The following is a 16,984-nucleotide window of genomic DNA, read 5'->3' as shown; positions in this document are numbered from 1 at the left end:
GTTTACAGTCTTCCTGATCCAGTTTGCTTTGGATCTCCACAACCTGGTGTTCTTGTTCACTTCAGCATATTGGTTGATGATAAGTTGGTATCACTTACTAAGGAGGTCTTCCTTATCATTAAGGGATAATGGTTTGGATTACTTTTGCAATCCATCAGCTATGGCACATGATTGACTTGATATTCCTTCTGAACATCAGGACTTCTAACCTGGTGTTAGAATTGATGTCAAGGTCTTTGGTCCACATTTTTGTTGAGCTGTCCTATATTTGTCATCCAAGTCTTGAGCTATTGGAGTGCTAAAGATACTCTAAGGTTAGATTTTCCCCATCTCTGGTACTCCATCAGAGGACAGCGCAGGTGGTCCAGATGAGGTAGTTATTGACTATAGCTGATCTTTGTTCCCTACTATAAATGTGCCTGCCACTTATCATGTGCTTCTTGTCCCTCCAAGGACATATGAGCCATGGACTTATTCTTAACCCAGCTTCCTACAGTTGGAGAGACAGGGGGTGGAACATTGTTGGAGGTGTGCAGATCTTTGTATTGTCAAACTTGATTTGAATAAATATTATATTAAGTATAATCTGAGTATCTCTTTTAAGAAGCAATTTTCCTGTACAGTGAGGTCTCAACAGTGGCTAAATGACCAGCCATGATCATTTGGGAGTTAGTCAACATATATAGTCTGGCTAGTCTGAGCACCATTAAAGCATTCTTACTACAGCCCTGTGAGTCAACCACATGGCTATTCACTGACAAGGTTACCATCATCAGGTCCCCACTTTCTCATTATGACTCCATGGACTGCACATCTGTCAAAGTTGAGAGCAGTTCTTGTTCCTGGATAGTGTTTCATGTTACTGATTACTATGAAGTTCAAAACACAAACTCGGTTATACTGTTTACAACTTGGATGGATGCCTGTACAACTAGACTGGCTAATGCCTGTCTGGATGCTCTTTTCAGTTTTTGGAATAATTTTTGAGGTAAGTTTTTTTCTATCTTTACCTAAGGATAACTTAATTATCTTTGTCATAAAAAATCCATATTTGGATTGCTATACCCTTGAAAATCTCTACCCCATTTAGAACCTTTCTCTTCTCTATAAGGTATATCAGGAATATAGTTTATGTACAGCATGAAGTTAATTTAACAGGTTATGGGCTCATGAACCCATATCAAGCTTGATGGTTCGATTACCATGGTGTTAAGACAGTACTCATTAATGTAGTTAATGATCTTCTGATGGCATGAAATTAGCAGTGCAACTATAGATAGATCGGTCTTGATCTTTCTGAGGTATTCTGCATTGTAAATAATAGTATCTTAATTGATGGTTTACATTCTCATTATGGTGTTTCCTCTACAGTCCTGAACTGGCTTGTTTCATGTCTTTGCAGATGTTATACATGAATTAACTTTGTTTGGGACTTTTAAATAACATCTGTTATTTAGGAGACTTTTATTGCAGCATCAACTCTACATTTATTTTATGGCACTTTTTTCAGCAGCGTTCGTTTTATGACAGTGTCTGTGTATTTTTATAACAGCTTAGATATCAACAGTTTTTTCTGTTGTTGTTGCCTGTACTGTTTTGAATGTATGTAAGCTCAACTAGTTTGTCCTATCTCTTCAGTAGTAGCAAAGGATGGTTTCCAACTATAGAAGCCCCCCTGTGTTTGATAAAACCAGCACTATGAAAGCTGGAAAAATTAGATTATCATTTAACTTAGATTACTGAGCTGGAAAGATGAATGCATGCCCTTACAGTTGTGATATCACTTACAGGGAGACTAAAAGACACTACAACTGAAATTTTAGCAGAGGATTTGTAGCCAGATGGAGGTATGACTCAATGCTATTTTTTTGAAAGAGGAAAACACATCAGATTTATGAAATGTGCTCTTATTGTGATCAGATTGTCAAAGCAAGAGCATATTTTATTGAAGATTACATAAATAACTTGGCCCACTTAGACAAGTAAATATAATATGGTGGTCCTAGATGCAGTGCTTGCTTTCTAGCCTTTAGATACTGCATGCTTAAACATAAAAGCATTAACATAAATCATAACACATTATATTTACAGTGCAATAGCAGAGTAGCAAGTTGAACTGATGAAAGAGCCAAGGACAAAATTATTGAGTACAAATCCACTAGATAAGTAAGGCAAGGGATCCACATTTGCTGTGCATCAGAGCAGCTACCACTGGGCTAAAGATTGCCAAAGAGAGGTGAACAAATTAAAATAATGGAAGAAAGCAAAATATCTGAAAAAGAATGCAATGTAGCATCATTTTCCAATTGCCAGTGAGACAGTTTTAGAAACAGAAATACTTGTTGCAGATGCTTTCAGATCAGCTGTGATTGATACTGCATGCACATGCAACATTTGTGAATAAATGGTTAGATAACTATATCAGTAACCTCAATCAGAGTAAGGAGGAAATAGATTGAAAACTGATTACAGGGTCATAGGAAATTAGTGGGCTAATGATCCTAGGGGGCCTTTTTAAGCCTAGCCATGCTTCCCAAAATTATTTGTCAGGTTTTGGTCCCATAGGTTTTTGTGGGGGTATATATAATTTGAACATGAGTGGTGAAGCATTTACCATGAACTATTCTCTAATGGAGACATAGGTGCCAGACCAGGGCTAAATGTAAGATTTCCCATTCACTGATTTAAGTTGCACTTGCATAGATGCAAGGAAGACCTCTGCTGCATGTGAATGGGAGGCTTCTTCCAGAGAAGGGGCAGTCTCTTAGGATTATACCTGTCACTCCAGCATGTGTTATTTATGTTGCAGAGGAGGTTTAGGTCCCTAGATTGGGCGTTCCTGATGATACTTATTTTATGGATGTGCAACATGTCATTAAGATTGGATCAGAGAATGTTTGTAGGTCAAATGCATATCACATCTAAACGACCTGTATGAGAATGAGCATAAGGATAGAACTTTGACACAGTCTGTATAGGGCATGTTCCCTACACCATGTATTCTTTTTGTGAGGAACCTCTGTGGGCACTCTAATAGTTGCATATTCCTGATCAGGTACTTAATGAAGGGGACACTGTATTCTGTGAGTGTTCTAGTGAATGCCGAGTACAATGGAACAATGACATTTTTGGACCTAAATGCCATACCTTTGCTTATAAGTTGTGCAACATAAAAAGACTTCCTTACTACAGTAGATACATGATAGTCAAAGACCAAGTCACTCTCTACATGTGTTCGCAACCCTTAATCACTGGGTCTACTCTCACTGGTGTAATATTAATGTGGTAATTTATGGCTGTGGTCATTTTTCTGAAATAAATTAGTGTGTACTTCTTGGCACTGAGTTTTAGACTGTGACTCTGGCACCAGTTATTAGTCAGTGTCAGGCTTTCTTGGAGGTCATTTGTGTCTTGGGGGATTCAATGACTACACCTAATTTGCAATTGTCTGTGAAGAAGCTGGTCCTGACTCTAATGCACCCAGGGACAGGACTGTCAGTTCTAGAAATGTAAAGCAATGCATTTCACAAAGAGATTTAAAATACCTTTGGCAGCCATTGAACCTGATAACTTCTCATCTCAAAGTTGAGAAGCAGTTGAGGACAAAATAAGTCCTTCTGTGTGTACTCTATAACTGCACGCTACAAATGTTACAAGAAGCATCCTACAATAGCTAGCACTCAATGCCTGCTTCAGCCATAACTGTGTCTGCAATATCGGCATTCATTTATAAAGCTGGGATATCCTTGCGGCTTCATAAATCAATGCCAGCACTGCACTAATGCACCATCAGCACCTGCTGACCATGCTCTTTAACATCCTGCATGCAGAACAGCTGCCCCCTTCTCCCCTAGTTACGGCTCTGACATTTCATGTGTTACTGAAACAGAAATAACTCCTGTTGAGATACTTTGTGGATGAGTAAGACATCCTTTAAAGAGCAGCAGCAGTCCTGGACTTAGGAAATGATAAAGCAGTTTTGCTTGAACAACAACTGACTGTTGAATTCACTAGCTCTGAATACTTTCATGTCAGCATTGTAAATAAATACCTTAAATAGACTCATTGTGAGAATGAAACTTTCAGTTTCAAAAAACATGACAATGGAGGAAAAGCAGAACATTTCAAAGGAGTTTTTTAGGAAAGGCTTCAGTAAGTACTTTGTGCTTCAGAAAACCAAGTACCTGAATGCATTTCCATTTTGAAACAGACTGTTGACAGTTGTCAACTTTGCCTGAAGTATAGCCAACCTATACCTCGGACCATGGTTGGTGAGCCTCTGGCCTCAGTGAACATGCAATGAGATACTTGCTATGAATATACATGAAGTTGAAGCTGGCTCTTGGTACCTTCATATCATCACTCAGTTTATATGTTTCAGTGCCAGAAGCATTATGGGCTTAAATAAACCATTAGAAATTGTAAATAAGGTTATTCATTGGTGAAAAATCAAGCATGATCCACCTCAGCAGTTTTTCATGCAGTTGTGGAGAATTAAATAATGACATAATCAGAGATATGGCAAGAGCATTAATACTGAAATTGTTACCACAACAGCATATAGTCCATGGAGTAATCAGATGCTAACAGAAATAAAGTTAAATGTAAAGTCAGTAGTGAATGTGAATGGGAAATGGTGTTAGACTGTGGTTTGATGGAAAAAAATACCATGCAGAATTTGGTATGTCTGCAGTCCACCTCAGCCTGTTTGGCAAAAACCCAGATCTTCCTTTTTCCTTGACCGATACAGAACCACATGGGATTGGGAGTACATATTTTAGTATCACATGCATCAGGAGAACATTTCTTGAGCATGGTAACAGCTTTGCACCACAAATGAAAGGTTTGAAATGCGACACAAGGTGTGATATAAACAAACTGACTCACCAGGACAGCATGAAGTTGTGGTATTTGCGACATTTGGTGGCATTTGTGTAAGGATACATCATTCCAGGCTGTATGATGTCAAGGCAGAAGTATACATCAAAATGACAATGATCATGTCAGAGACTTACTGTAAATGATACCAAAGAACTCAGAAGTTGGAACCGAAGATAAGATGGAGAATTCTGAGGTGAATAGGGAAGAATTTGATCGCAATGTATTGAAGTGTCCATAGGAGCTGCAGCAAGGCAGAAGCTTCAGTCTCCGAAGATACAAATGAAAACTTAGGATAAGCAAGTGAAGCTAAAGGAAAATACAAGAACTGTCATAACTTGGCATATTTAGACCCAACTAATAGCACATGCACAGAAAGGTCTGTCAATATATCACATGTAGAAAATATTCACACTAAACTGGAAACTGATCAGACATAGATCTCTGACTCATATATGGAGCAAAGTTAACAGAATTACAAAAAGTATTGATGTATTCAGAGAATTTGATAAAGTATGCCAAAAAGTTATTGATAGGTGCATGTGTACCTTTGAGGAACTCCCAAAAGGAAAAATACCCAAAGCATGTCTTATGGATAGAGGATTTTGCAACAACTTCCAAGAGATTTAGCAACAATTATGTCAAAATCTCTTTGTCTTCTTTTGGCCATAATTTGTCAAAAACAGTAGAAAGTTCATTCCATGAATATTAAATCTGTTTTTTAAAAGCTATGAAAATCTCTCATGAAAAAAAAAAAAAAATATATATATATATATATATATATATATATATATATATATATATATACTCCAATACAGGCAAGATGGGGTGGGATGATTGTGAAAACTCAGGAAATGTGTTCATGTTTTGGAAGACTCACCATTCTACTGGTATTACAAAATGAAAGATATGATTATTAAACCAGTGCAGAGAATCTCACAGGTTAATCCCGCTGTGTTGCACTGGCTAGATGGGAACAATAACACTGGAGTGCTTACATGCCACATTTTTAACTTTGCACGTGGTAGCTTGCAAAGCTGTACTCCTTCATTTATCCCCTTCTTGAAGACTAACGTTTAGGGTGGCAAGGAATGGCACAACCACTTTTGTTATATGGAATTAGACTTTCTTCTATTGATGGAATGGTGTTGGTAAACCAAAAGAACAGCATAAAAAGCTTCATTCTATTATCACAAAACCATCAAGGGCAGTGCAGAGGGATGGTTTCTACCTTTCCCCAATAGAAATGGATTTACTTAGGGGAAAAAAAACAGAAAGATTCTATGTGTTGCAGGCAAATCTTTGATGTGTGAATTCAGAATGCCAACCTTCAGACTATTTATGAAATAAATCTTTTCAGAAAAAAATATTCTTCAAACTATTAGGATGGATGAATGCCAGAAAATAGTTGTCCCCAGTGATGCTACATATGGAATTCTACCTAACAGTGGCACTCAGATTTGACTGTTTTGATGCACAAATAGGGTACAGATTGTGTTAATGGATTTTACCTAAACCCATTCCCCAGAAGATGAGGGAAGTGGTAATTTCATTCTCATTAGCATCTAGAGCTAGTGTACTGCTGACTCCTTTCTGATTCAAGTACAGTTTACTGAGTCAGGTGTTTTCTGTTTCATTTAGAACATTTAAAATAGTTATCATGTAAGAGAATGTAAAAGTACTGATGTTCTTGGTATAGACCTAAACCAGGCAGAATAACACCTGCAGAAAACAAAAAAAAATAAGACTTGGTGAATATCTGCATAGTGTAGGTAGATGCCAATAACATCAGAGAATTTACCTTTTCCTTTTGTGATCCTTTGGAGAAGCTACTGTGAGGTGTGCAACAGTGCTACTGCTACCTACTGGTGGTGTAATTATTTCATTTTTGTCTGTGTTTAGAGATACTGTACTGCTGACATTTGTTGATTTTAATACTGCCTACTGCATTGTATTTTCTGTTTTGTTTGGAACACACCAGATAGGAAGGTAAAATTGCTGATGTTCTGGACATTTACTTTTGCCAGCCATAGAAATAACAAGGTTCATGACTGCCTGTGAAAGATTTAGCAATTTGATCATAAAACTGTCAGATTGTCAGCTATCTAACTGGTTGACATATACCATGTACTTTCAGAATAAAATTCAGACAAAAGCAATTCACAGTCAGTTAGTAGCATTTATTTTTACAACAAATAGTAAAATCAAGAATATTGACAAGTAGTTTTAATTCATTTGCAGTGGCTGTAATCTGGATATTTGCATAGACAACGTTAGCTGTGAACTGAAGTGAACTGAAACTGTCAGACACCTACTGTCAACTGCTCTGTATTGCTTTCTCTGTTAAAATCTTTTCATCCATCTTGCATGCACTTTCCCAGTATTAAGCTTGAGGCCTTGGAATCTTCAAATCTTAATAACAAGAGTTACTGTTTTTAGTCTAGAAGGTCTTATCTGCAAATGATTCCAAATTGTCTACTGCCTCTGAAAAGTAATTCTAATACAAAACAAAACCGTTCTCAAGAGAAACCTGAGTTTGGAGATAGTTTATCTGTGTTTGCCTCAGAGTGCACTGCTTGCTACTTACCTGTACTTTTGTGCCAGTGCTGCCTAATATAAAATGCAAATTAAAGATGTAGAAAGAAAGTCTGCTTGAAAATGAATACATGTTAAGCCTTTTCCAATAGGGAGAGTGAGAGAATGTGTGGGTGGCTATATCTCTGTAAGAGCTTTGTGTACCATTGCCTTCTTTTTGGCTGGAGTGCTGTATGCTGTGTAACAGTGCTACCGCTGTGTTTTCATTCTGACCTACATTACCCGCTATGACTTAAATCAAGTCCTCAGAAGGTCAGAGAATTGTTTATTTCATTTTTGTTTTCATCTAAAACCATTGTACTGCTGATTTTTGTTGATGTTAATAATGCTTTCCGTGCAGTGGGTTTTCTGTTTCATTTAGAACACTTAGTTTGTGAAAAAAGGTAAAAAATATGTTTTTTTCTTGATTACTACTCACATTAGCCATCAAAATAAATAGCATTCTGACTGGCTTTTAGCTTTTTTTAATGCAGCTGATATATTGCTTTGTTTTGTATCCCACTGCCCTGCTTTTGACTATTCTGGGCTGCTTGTTTTGCACTTCACTATTGGAAGTTATAGGTCTTAAAATTTGACAATTGCTTCAGTGGTCCCTGATCTCTTCCCCATATATCAAACCATAATCCCCACTTAGAGATACATGATTGCTCAGTCTCCACCATAGCACAGCCTATGAGTATCTTGCTGTGCCAAGTTGCAACTGTCACCCCCTAAATACATAAAGAAATGCTTTGTTGTACCAAGCTGCACCCTCTCCCCCTTATTATAGTATAGTAATCCCCTATTCTCATCAAGACTTGGCTGCACCAGGTAGTGTTTTGCTGCTACAAACTGAAGCCAACATAGATAATTGTCTACAAATCCTAGTTTATTGATAATCCCTCTGATATATACATAGTTAGCTTTTTAAAATCCTACCTTATTAGTTTCTGAATGCAAAATCTAAAAATGTCAAAATGTTGAAACTTTACAGTGAAGAAATCAAAATACCTACTAATAACATGCATGTACTGCACAAGTACACTTTGCCAGTACACAGCTAGTGATCAAACAATATATATTCCCTGTTAGTGAAACTCAGAAACAAGTGCTAACATGGCTCTCTGGGTGAGGGACCAAGTCCAGCTTTCTACACACGTAAAGGAGTAGGTATTTTGATTTCAACATTTTAACATTTCATCGTTGTGACATTTCAACTTTGTATATTCATTATTATGACTTTTAGTATATTGCTTTTCAGTAAGGTGACATGGACCCATTATGGGCACAACTATTTCATGTTTATTTCACACAGTTACATAAAAGCCCAAATACTGCAACTTATTTCACATAAACACATATTAAGCTGACAAAGCCAGCCTGTTTAAACATAAACAAGAAGGCAAGTTACCTTCATCCACCTAGCAGGTTTGCTGTCACACTTCATCTCATTGTGGTAAAAAAATAATATGTCTCAACCCATTACAGCCTGAGTCATGACAAAACTACTAATAATGAGTGACAACAGTCAAGAATTAGAAACCAGCTTTATCTATTGCTGGTTTATACTTAGGAAGTTGCAATAATGAAAGTATTTGCCGTAACATGCATTTTCTGAAAAACATGAAGTCTGAACCTCAAATGTTTGTCATTATTTATAAACTGCAGTCCTCAGCAATTTGCCATAAAATGGCCAATTTAATTAAAAAACATGAAGCAAAATCAGTGGCATTCCACAAACTCAGGGACAGTTAAGAGCTATGCGATTTCAATTTCTTTCACATAAATGGTAGACAGCCTACATGTATTCCAACTTATTTCACACAAATGCATATTATCCAAGCAAAGCCAGATGAACAAATAACTAGGTGGAAAGTTACATTCATCGACAAACAACCCCCATCCCCACCTGACAGTTATTGCCACTTTGTTGTGTGCATCTCATTTGACTGTGATAAAAGAAAAGTAATAATACATAGCAAGAATCAGGGACAAAGCCAAAAATAGGGTCAAAGCCTAAATTCAGGAAGAGATTTTAGGTATTGCTCTTATATATTTAAAAAGTTGTGAAAATAACATTTTACGTTGGCATACATTTTCTGAAGGATATTAAGTCAAAAACTCAAATGTATTTCATCATTTAATGGCTGCAACTCAAATGTGTGTCTGCTTACTGACTGCAATCCTCAGTGATTTGCCAGAAAACCACAGATTTTACGAGGAACACATAAAAATGAGTAAAAGGCAGGGATATTCAACAAAATTAGGGATCGTTTTAAATTGATTTCACACAACAGTACCTAAAGCCAGACTTTAGCTGAGCAAAGGACAAGTTGCTTTTATACACAATCACTTACTCTAAATATTCCAAGGTATTGCACACAAATGTACTATTTCTTTAAAGCCAGATTGCAGCTTCCAACACAACATGAAGTCCATTGCTTTCATCCACAGCCATCCCCCTCCCCATTTAGTGACTGTAATACTCAATGATTTTCCAGAAAAAAACAGTATTTATGAGGCACAGACCAAAATATGAGACAGAGTTAGAGACATTCTGTAAAGTGATCAACAGTTTCAACTTGGATTCATACAGGCAATACACAGAGAGTAAATATTCCAACTTATTTCATACAAATGTGTACTACTGCTGTAAAACCAGAATGTAAGCTAGAAAACAACAAAAGGGAACATTGCAGACAAAAAAAGTAGGCAAATACATTATGTGAAATCAGGAATTTAGAGTTTCAAATTTGTTTCACAAAAAGAGCAGCAAGAGAGTAAATATTCCAATTTACTGCACACAAGCCTTTAATTCCAGACTTTAAACGATGTAAATAAATACATCAGGTTTGTTTCATCCACAGCACAGCTAGCCTCCTCCCAGTCTGGTGCCTGCATTCATGTTAAAAAAGAGAATGCAGTTTATTCCACCCAAATACACACTAGCACTTAATACCAGACTTTAAACTGAGCAAATGAAGAGGATGATTTGCTTTTATCCACAGCATAGCTACTCCCTCTTATCTGGTTACCTGCTGGCTTAGTAAGAAATGGCTTAGTTTGCACTGTTGTGAACCTATTGCTGTATTTCATACTGATTAGAAGCACATCAGGTTTACCTGCCCAGTAAGGAGGAAACAAAATTATGCATTTAAGGTGTGCCATTCATGAGTGAATATCGTCCCCTGCAAAGGTAGGCAGGCAACCAAATGAACGGAAAAACACCCCTGAATTTAATCTTAAGATGAAAGTGTCTATGACCAGTTCACTAAGAGTCACTAGAGGGTTTTTATTTGTGTGTGTGCAGTAAGATAATCTGGAGAAGTGTGTGCCTTTTTCAGTTGACCACATATAAAGAAAGATGGAAAAAAAGATCATAGACATGTTACAGAACTACTACACTATGCCAATTCTTTTCCAAAGCAATCATATTTACATTTGTGGCAGAAAGTGGACTCTGTGGCTTAGGCAATAACTACAAGACAGGATGGTTGTTTCCAGTGTAGAATGCATTGTGAGCTGTCAGCACCTGTGCACAGTGCCTAATCTGAAAAGAGCTGTACAGTTTCATGGTAACTGCCTACTGTGCACCTACAGTTACTGCCAGGGATGTATTAATGGAGTCTACGACATGGAGAGCAAACCAAACCTCTGCCCAAAGTGTAAGCAACAAGCTAATGCCAGAAAATGGGTCACTAACAGGGCACTACCCTACTGTGGCACTTTAGATAGGGTCGCATTCTGTGAGCATTTATGTATATAGTCTTTCAAGTGAAGAAACATACATATGGTCAAATTGCAAGCATTGAGAACATATAAAGGTAAATATTCAAGGTGTCTGTCATTTAGCCCTTATTTTTGGAGTAAAAATAATCATTCACTTGTTATGTTCACATAAGCTAATGAAATTCACTTACCAATGCAATGCATAACAAAACGTCTAAATTAAAATGATTTTCTTGGCTGCTTGGAGATGGAGGCCCTGGGCAACCAGCTGAATTATGCCTGTAGACTATAACCATCATTTTATCAATTATTTACATATAGTGTCTGTCTAAATAAGTACCCAGGTTTTTGGTTAAGTATCTTGATCTAAGGAGTCATTTTAAATAAGTATCAAAAATACTGTCCACCTTTTAATTATGGTGGCTTCCAAAAAAGTAATTACTAGAAAATGGAAATCAAAGTCTAGACCAACTTTACCAGAAGACATAAATATAGTAGATATAAAACAACTGAATTGGGATCTTTAGAAAAGGGAGGGAGCAAACTACATAGGAAAAAAATTGGAATTGTGGGAATGATATGCAGAGAAGGAAGGAATAAGGTTTACGAGGTAGGATTTGAATGAGACATATAATGCTTAACTGACAATGACTGGACAGATTATAAGTGATGTGTAATGTTTGCAACTACAGTTTTTCGGTGGTGTCTGTGATATATACTGTTTGCAATTTAAGTGGTATCATGTTTGTTTTTCATTTGTATAAATGTAAGATTGCCTATGTCATGTATGAAAATTTAATAAAGGTGTTTGTTGAAATAACAGGTAGGCAAAAAATGCTGTCCACCTTTTGATACAAAAATGCAAAATCATATATGTCATACCACATGCTTAGATAATTTTAATGTCTGAAGAGAATTTGTCCATAGTTAGATAAAATTATTTTCTAATTATATCTGATATCAAACTAACAAAGGTATAACATAATATATAATCCCTGATTCCACTAAACAGACATCACTAGTTGTCATAATGTCAAGATTATATGTGCAAATTTATGACAAGAAGATGAAATTCTGCAGGAAAACTGAATATCATCAAAGCAAAGACTATGGTGGTGTTTTATTTGATACCTGCAACAGATTCTCAAGCCCAGTGTGATGATCAGTCTATGATATGATCTGAAGCATATCAAATGTAAAAATATGTACAGTGAACTGAAATCAAGTGAGGGGATAGGAGAAAATAAGGGAGGGAATGTCAGTCAACACCCTGAGGAGTATGTAAAAATACAACTATACTTTTCTTCATCAACATAATGCTTGTGGAATTAGTTTTCTCAAAGCAGAATCTACTTATTAAAAAATCTTATACCAACCCCATTCATGAAAGTGTTGATTATAACCTGGAATGAAAACTTTAATGAATTTTAAGATAAAAGACTCCACTCTGGAGTTAAATTAAATCAGTAATATGTGTTATAGTCTTGTGTAGAAAATCTGCCATTCATACAGCCCATCCTTGCTACCATTAAGATTTTTTTGTTGTCTTCTAGAGTTGATCCAGGTGGCCTAGCAGAGCAGAATGGAATCAGAGTGGGAGACCAGATTATAGCAGCCAATGGAATCAGCTTTGAGAATATAAGTCACAGCAATGCAGTGGAAGTTCTCAAGGGCCACACACATATCATGTTGACTATAAAGGTAATTTTTATAGCATAATTTACCAACAATATAAAGTGGTGTTATCCACATTTAGATCATGACTATATACTTCTTTCTTCATTTCTGAATGGTGTCTCTGTAGTCATCAAGCACTGGTTTAGAAACATTTTTGAACATATTAGTCAGCACCACAGTATACAGGAATAAAGGCCTGACTGTGATCCAGGTAAGACATATTTGAACTGAGTCACAGGCATGAGAGGAGCTGAGAAGTGGAAGAAAACTGGCAAGAATTACATCTGTTCACCTGTCTCGGGAAAGAGGCTATGGGTGTGTGTTGGCATATCTTGCATTACAGACACAATATGAGGGCTTTTTCCTGGCCCTACTCTACTCTACATCTTTCTGCACAGATGAGGATGCTGTTTCTAAAATGCGGGAAGGGCTATGGAAGATGGAAGCATCAGTGAACTGGTTAGGATAAGGACCAGCCACACAGGCACTGGTGCTGAAATCACATGGTAACTTGTGAGCATAAGTGACTCTGTTTCAATCCTTTTCTCCCATAATGCCTTTCACTAGTCTATGATCAATGGATTGTTGGTCAGTTAACTACAGTTATTTATTACTCCATCTTTATATCTAAATTAGCTTCCACCTAAAATTAATAATCTTCTTAACTTACTACTGTGACAGCATGATATGATTGACATGATTTTCAATGAAATGATAAACAGTGTATTTTTAGTTATACAAAGCAAACACAAGTGATTATTGCAAATGAGGCAGCATTAATCTATTTGCCCCCTACACAAAACACTCCTTGAAGTTGCAGTTCAAATGTCATTTCATACATTTAAATGAATACCAGCAGCAATTGAATAACTAATTTCTGATGGCATAACCTACATGCCATCAGTGCAAAAGCTGTATTAATAAATTGTATAAGAAAAGAAATAAAATGAATAAAAATTATAAGAAACCCATTCTTTTATCTCAGGGCAACAGTAAAAAATACCAGCAAAAAACTTTAGAGTACTTAAAAGAAGTGAAGATTAATAATTCAACTTCCCCTTACCCATGTTTACACTCAGTCCTCTTGATTTGTAGACATTTTTGTATTTTTTGTATCTCTGACAACATTTAACTGTTGATCTCTCTGTTTTCTTGTACTCCTGTTCCTACTCTTCTACAGCTGGCTCTAACTACCTCTTTCTGTACTGCAGTCCACAATTTTTTGACTTTTCCTTCTTTGATAACTGCTACTTGTCACACACATCTAGACAGCTAATCTATGTCAACTCTGTAATCATGTAATATACTTCAAATATTGTTTGTGCTCACAAAAAATTTGCTATAATCTCTTTGGATTTCTCTCGCTAAATGTGTTTTTGGAGCTTTTTCCCCTGGTATCCACTGAAAAGGGGTCTTGCATGACCCAATCAGACCATCCTAGTAGCCAAATACAAATAAATAAATAAATATAAATAAATAAATACTACTGGAAAATGTAAATCAGTGTACAAGCTAAAGGCTGCTACAGACACCACAGTACACAACAAATCTTTATTTAGTTATGTTAGGAAATTAAGGAATAATGTTCAGCAATGCACTGAGTGCATCTGTTGTGATAGCACTTAAAGCAATTTGGCATTGGCCTGCTTTGAGAAGTTTAGGGAAATTGATACTACTGGAGGATTCACTGTGACAGCAACTATTGAAACCTCAAGGCCTCTGTTTTGTGGACATTTATCTTACATTCTGACAACTACCTAAAGTTATTTGTCAGATCAAATACATCTGGTAAAAACAACTCTGGATTGCTCATATAAAGGAGGACACCATCTACATATAGCCAAAGCTTATGTTTTGCTCCAGTTCATGTGTACACCTTCATACAAGACAGTCCAGTGCTGGCTGCCAGAGGCTCCAGGTAAATTTCAAACAGCAGTGGTGACAGTGGGTAACCTTGCCTGGTTCCAGTGGACAGTCAAAGGGAATGAACAGGGTAAGATCCAACTATAATCCTATCTGAAGTGCCTTAGTAAAGCCTCGTTATTAGTTTGGTACAAACTCAGGGGAAAGTCTATGTGTTGTGATAAGATATATAGAAAATCTAAACTGACACTATTGAAAACTTTTTTTGCATCTAAGCTTGCTAAAAGTTGGGAGAGGGTGTTCTTTTATCAGTATTCTTTATTATTAAAAAAGTCTTGAATAAATTATCAAATATGGTACAACCAAGAACAAAACCCATTTGATCCTGGTGCATAAACATCTTTCTAACCAAACTGGTATTACTAGCGCAAATAGTTTATAATTATGGTTTAAAACTGAAATTGGTTTATAGGCAGTCATTTGCCTCTGTCTTTTATTGTTTTTTAAAATAAGACAAATAGTAGCCATGAGCCAAAGGGTGTGGATTAATTTGTAAGTAAACATAATCATCCAGTTTATTAAAGTAAACAAGGAATTTTTTATCAGCCAATTTGTAAATTTATCAAGGGAAAGTCATTAAGACCTGGGGTCATATCTGACTAAAAAACTGGATAGGGCTAGTTTTACTTCTTCCTGGGAAACTGTTTTTACTATTTTTGTGGGGGAGCTAGATAAGGTAATAGGGTTATATTCAAGAAGTCCTGTGTTTTCTCCTTTATCAAATGTTCACAGGACTTTCCTTTATCCACAGGAGAATCCTAATTAACAAAATCATCCAAACTCTGTAATGGGGTAGTAATGATGTTTCTTATCTGCTGGCATTTTAAACTCCTGTCACACTTTATGAAAGTTCTGGGGTGGGTGATTGCTTAATTAATACACAGAGTAGTAGAAAGTAAAATGGTAGATGAGCAGTTCACATTCAGATCAGGATGCAACAAAACTGACCCAATGTTTCAGTGAGACATATAGTTCAGAAGAAGCTAGAGCTGAGAAAGGAGTCCAACTGGGCTTTCCTTAGACTTGGAGAAAACATGATAAAGTTCAAGAAAGCTGATTTGGGCAATCCTGTACTTCAAAATCCCAAAACATTGGTAGAATTAGTGCAGGCTGTGTACAAGGCCCCACTGACTGAAGTGCTAAAAAAGTTCTGGCTCATAAAGGGGTTTTCAGTGGGAGTGGGTGTGCATCAAGTTACAGATCTGAGCCCACTGCTGTTCATACTCATGATGGACTCCATTAGCAAACAGGATAGAGGGGGCAGATCAACAAAGCTGCTGTATGCAGATGATGTGGCATTACAGGCAGACTCTAAGCAAGAACTTCAGAAAAGAAAAGTGGAATGGAATGCAAGACTGAAGGCATATGTGATGAAACTGATTACATATAAAATATTTATATTTGCAGCAAATGGAAAAAATCAGAAGAAGCTGAGAATTGAGACAGAAGGGAAAATAGTGAAACAGGTTAACAGCTTCAAGTATGTTGTAGGGGTGGTTGAGGAGAAGAAAAGTCTAAATCAGGAGGTCAAAACTTGAATCAGAGTGGCTGCAGCCAATGGACATAGAGTGCCTGAGGTAATGTACAACAGAAGAATGCCAAAGAAGCTGAAAACTAAGGTGCATGGGTCCTGCAAATCATGCTCCAGTCTGCCACCCATATTAGTATTCCATCCTGGAATTCTGTGCACCTGTATAGCAGATTCAGTAAAACAACTGAACTAGTTTCTAGAGGAATATAGATATTCAAAATACTCATCTTCCTACCCCCAACTTTCCCTTCAGCTTAACAAATCTGCCATGTGTATCTGCAAATTGAGCTGCTGTGGTAAATAGTACGTTCTCTTTTACCAACAAGGCTATGCCCCTCCTCTTGCCCCTGAATATGAAGAGTGATAGTCATTATACCCATAGCCATACAGCTTAAGATGTTCCTGTATGTGAATCTTCTGAAGCAATATTACGTGGGGTTTGGAGTGTTTAATATATGTGAAAATCCTTGAGATGTTTGTCATGTCGTTTAAGCCATTCACATTCCATATTATTACTTTATATAGAAGCATCTTAAAATATATCTTCCAATTATAACTGGTAACTTCTGCTCCACTACACAGATTAATGCAGATATATGATTCTGCATTAAGAGAACTGTGTATCTAGAGTGCAGTGCTGCATATCCAAAATGAGCAATCAACACATCAACA

The 16,984-nt window shown here is 36.7% G+C and overlaps 1 protein-coding gene across 1 annotated transcript in view; it reads left to right on the top strand.

Annotated features, from left to right (window-relative positions):
* Window positions 1–16,984, top strand: part of PDZD7 (PDZ domain containing 7) — an 809,774-nt gene that overhangs the window by 136,017 nt on the left and 656,773 nt on the right. Inside the window, exon 6 of the mRNA XM_044056491.1 lies at window positions 12,735–12,882. Coding sequence (XP_043912426.1) covers window positions 12,735–12,882 — 148 coding nt within the window. The remainder of the gene's footprint in view (window positions 1–12,734; window positions 12,883–16,984) is intronic.

This window comes from Protopterus annectens, chromosome 14.part0, assembly GCF_019279795.1.
Source record: "Protopterus annectens isolate FY-2018-M chromosome 14.part0, PAN1.0, whole genome shotgun sequence".
Taxonomy (NCBI): domain Eukaryota; kingdom Metazoa; phylum Chordata; order Ceratodontiformes; family Protopteridae; genus Protopterus; species Protopterus annectens.
The sequence above is the reverse complement of the archived record's forward strand: the minus strand, read 5'-3'. Positions and strand labels throughout refer to the sequence as shown.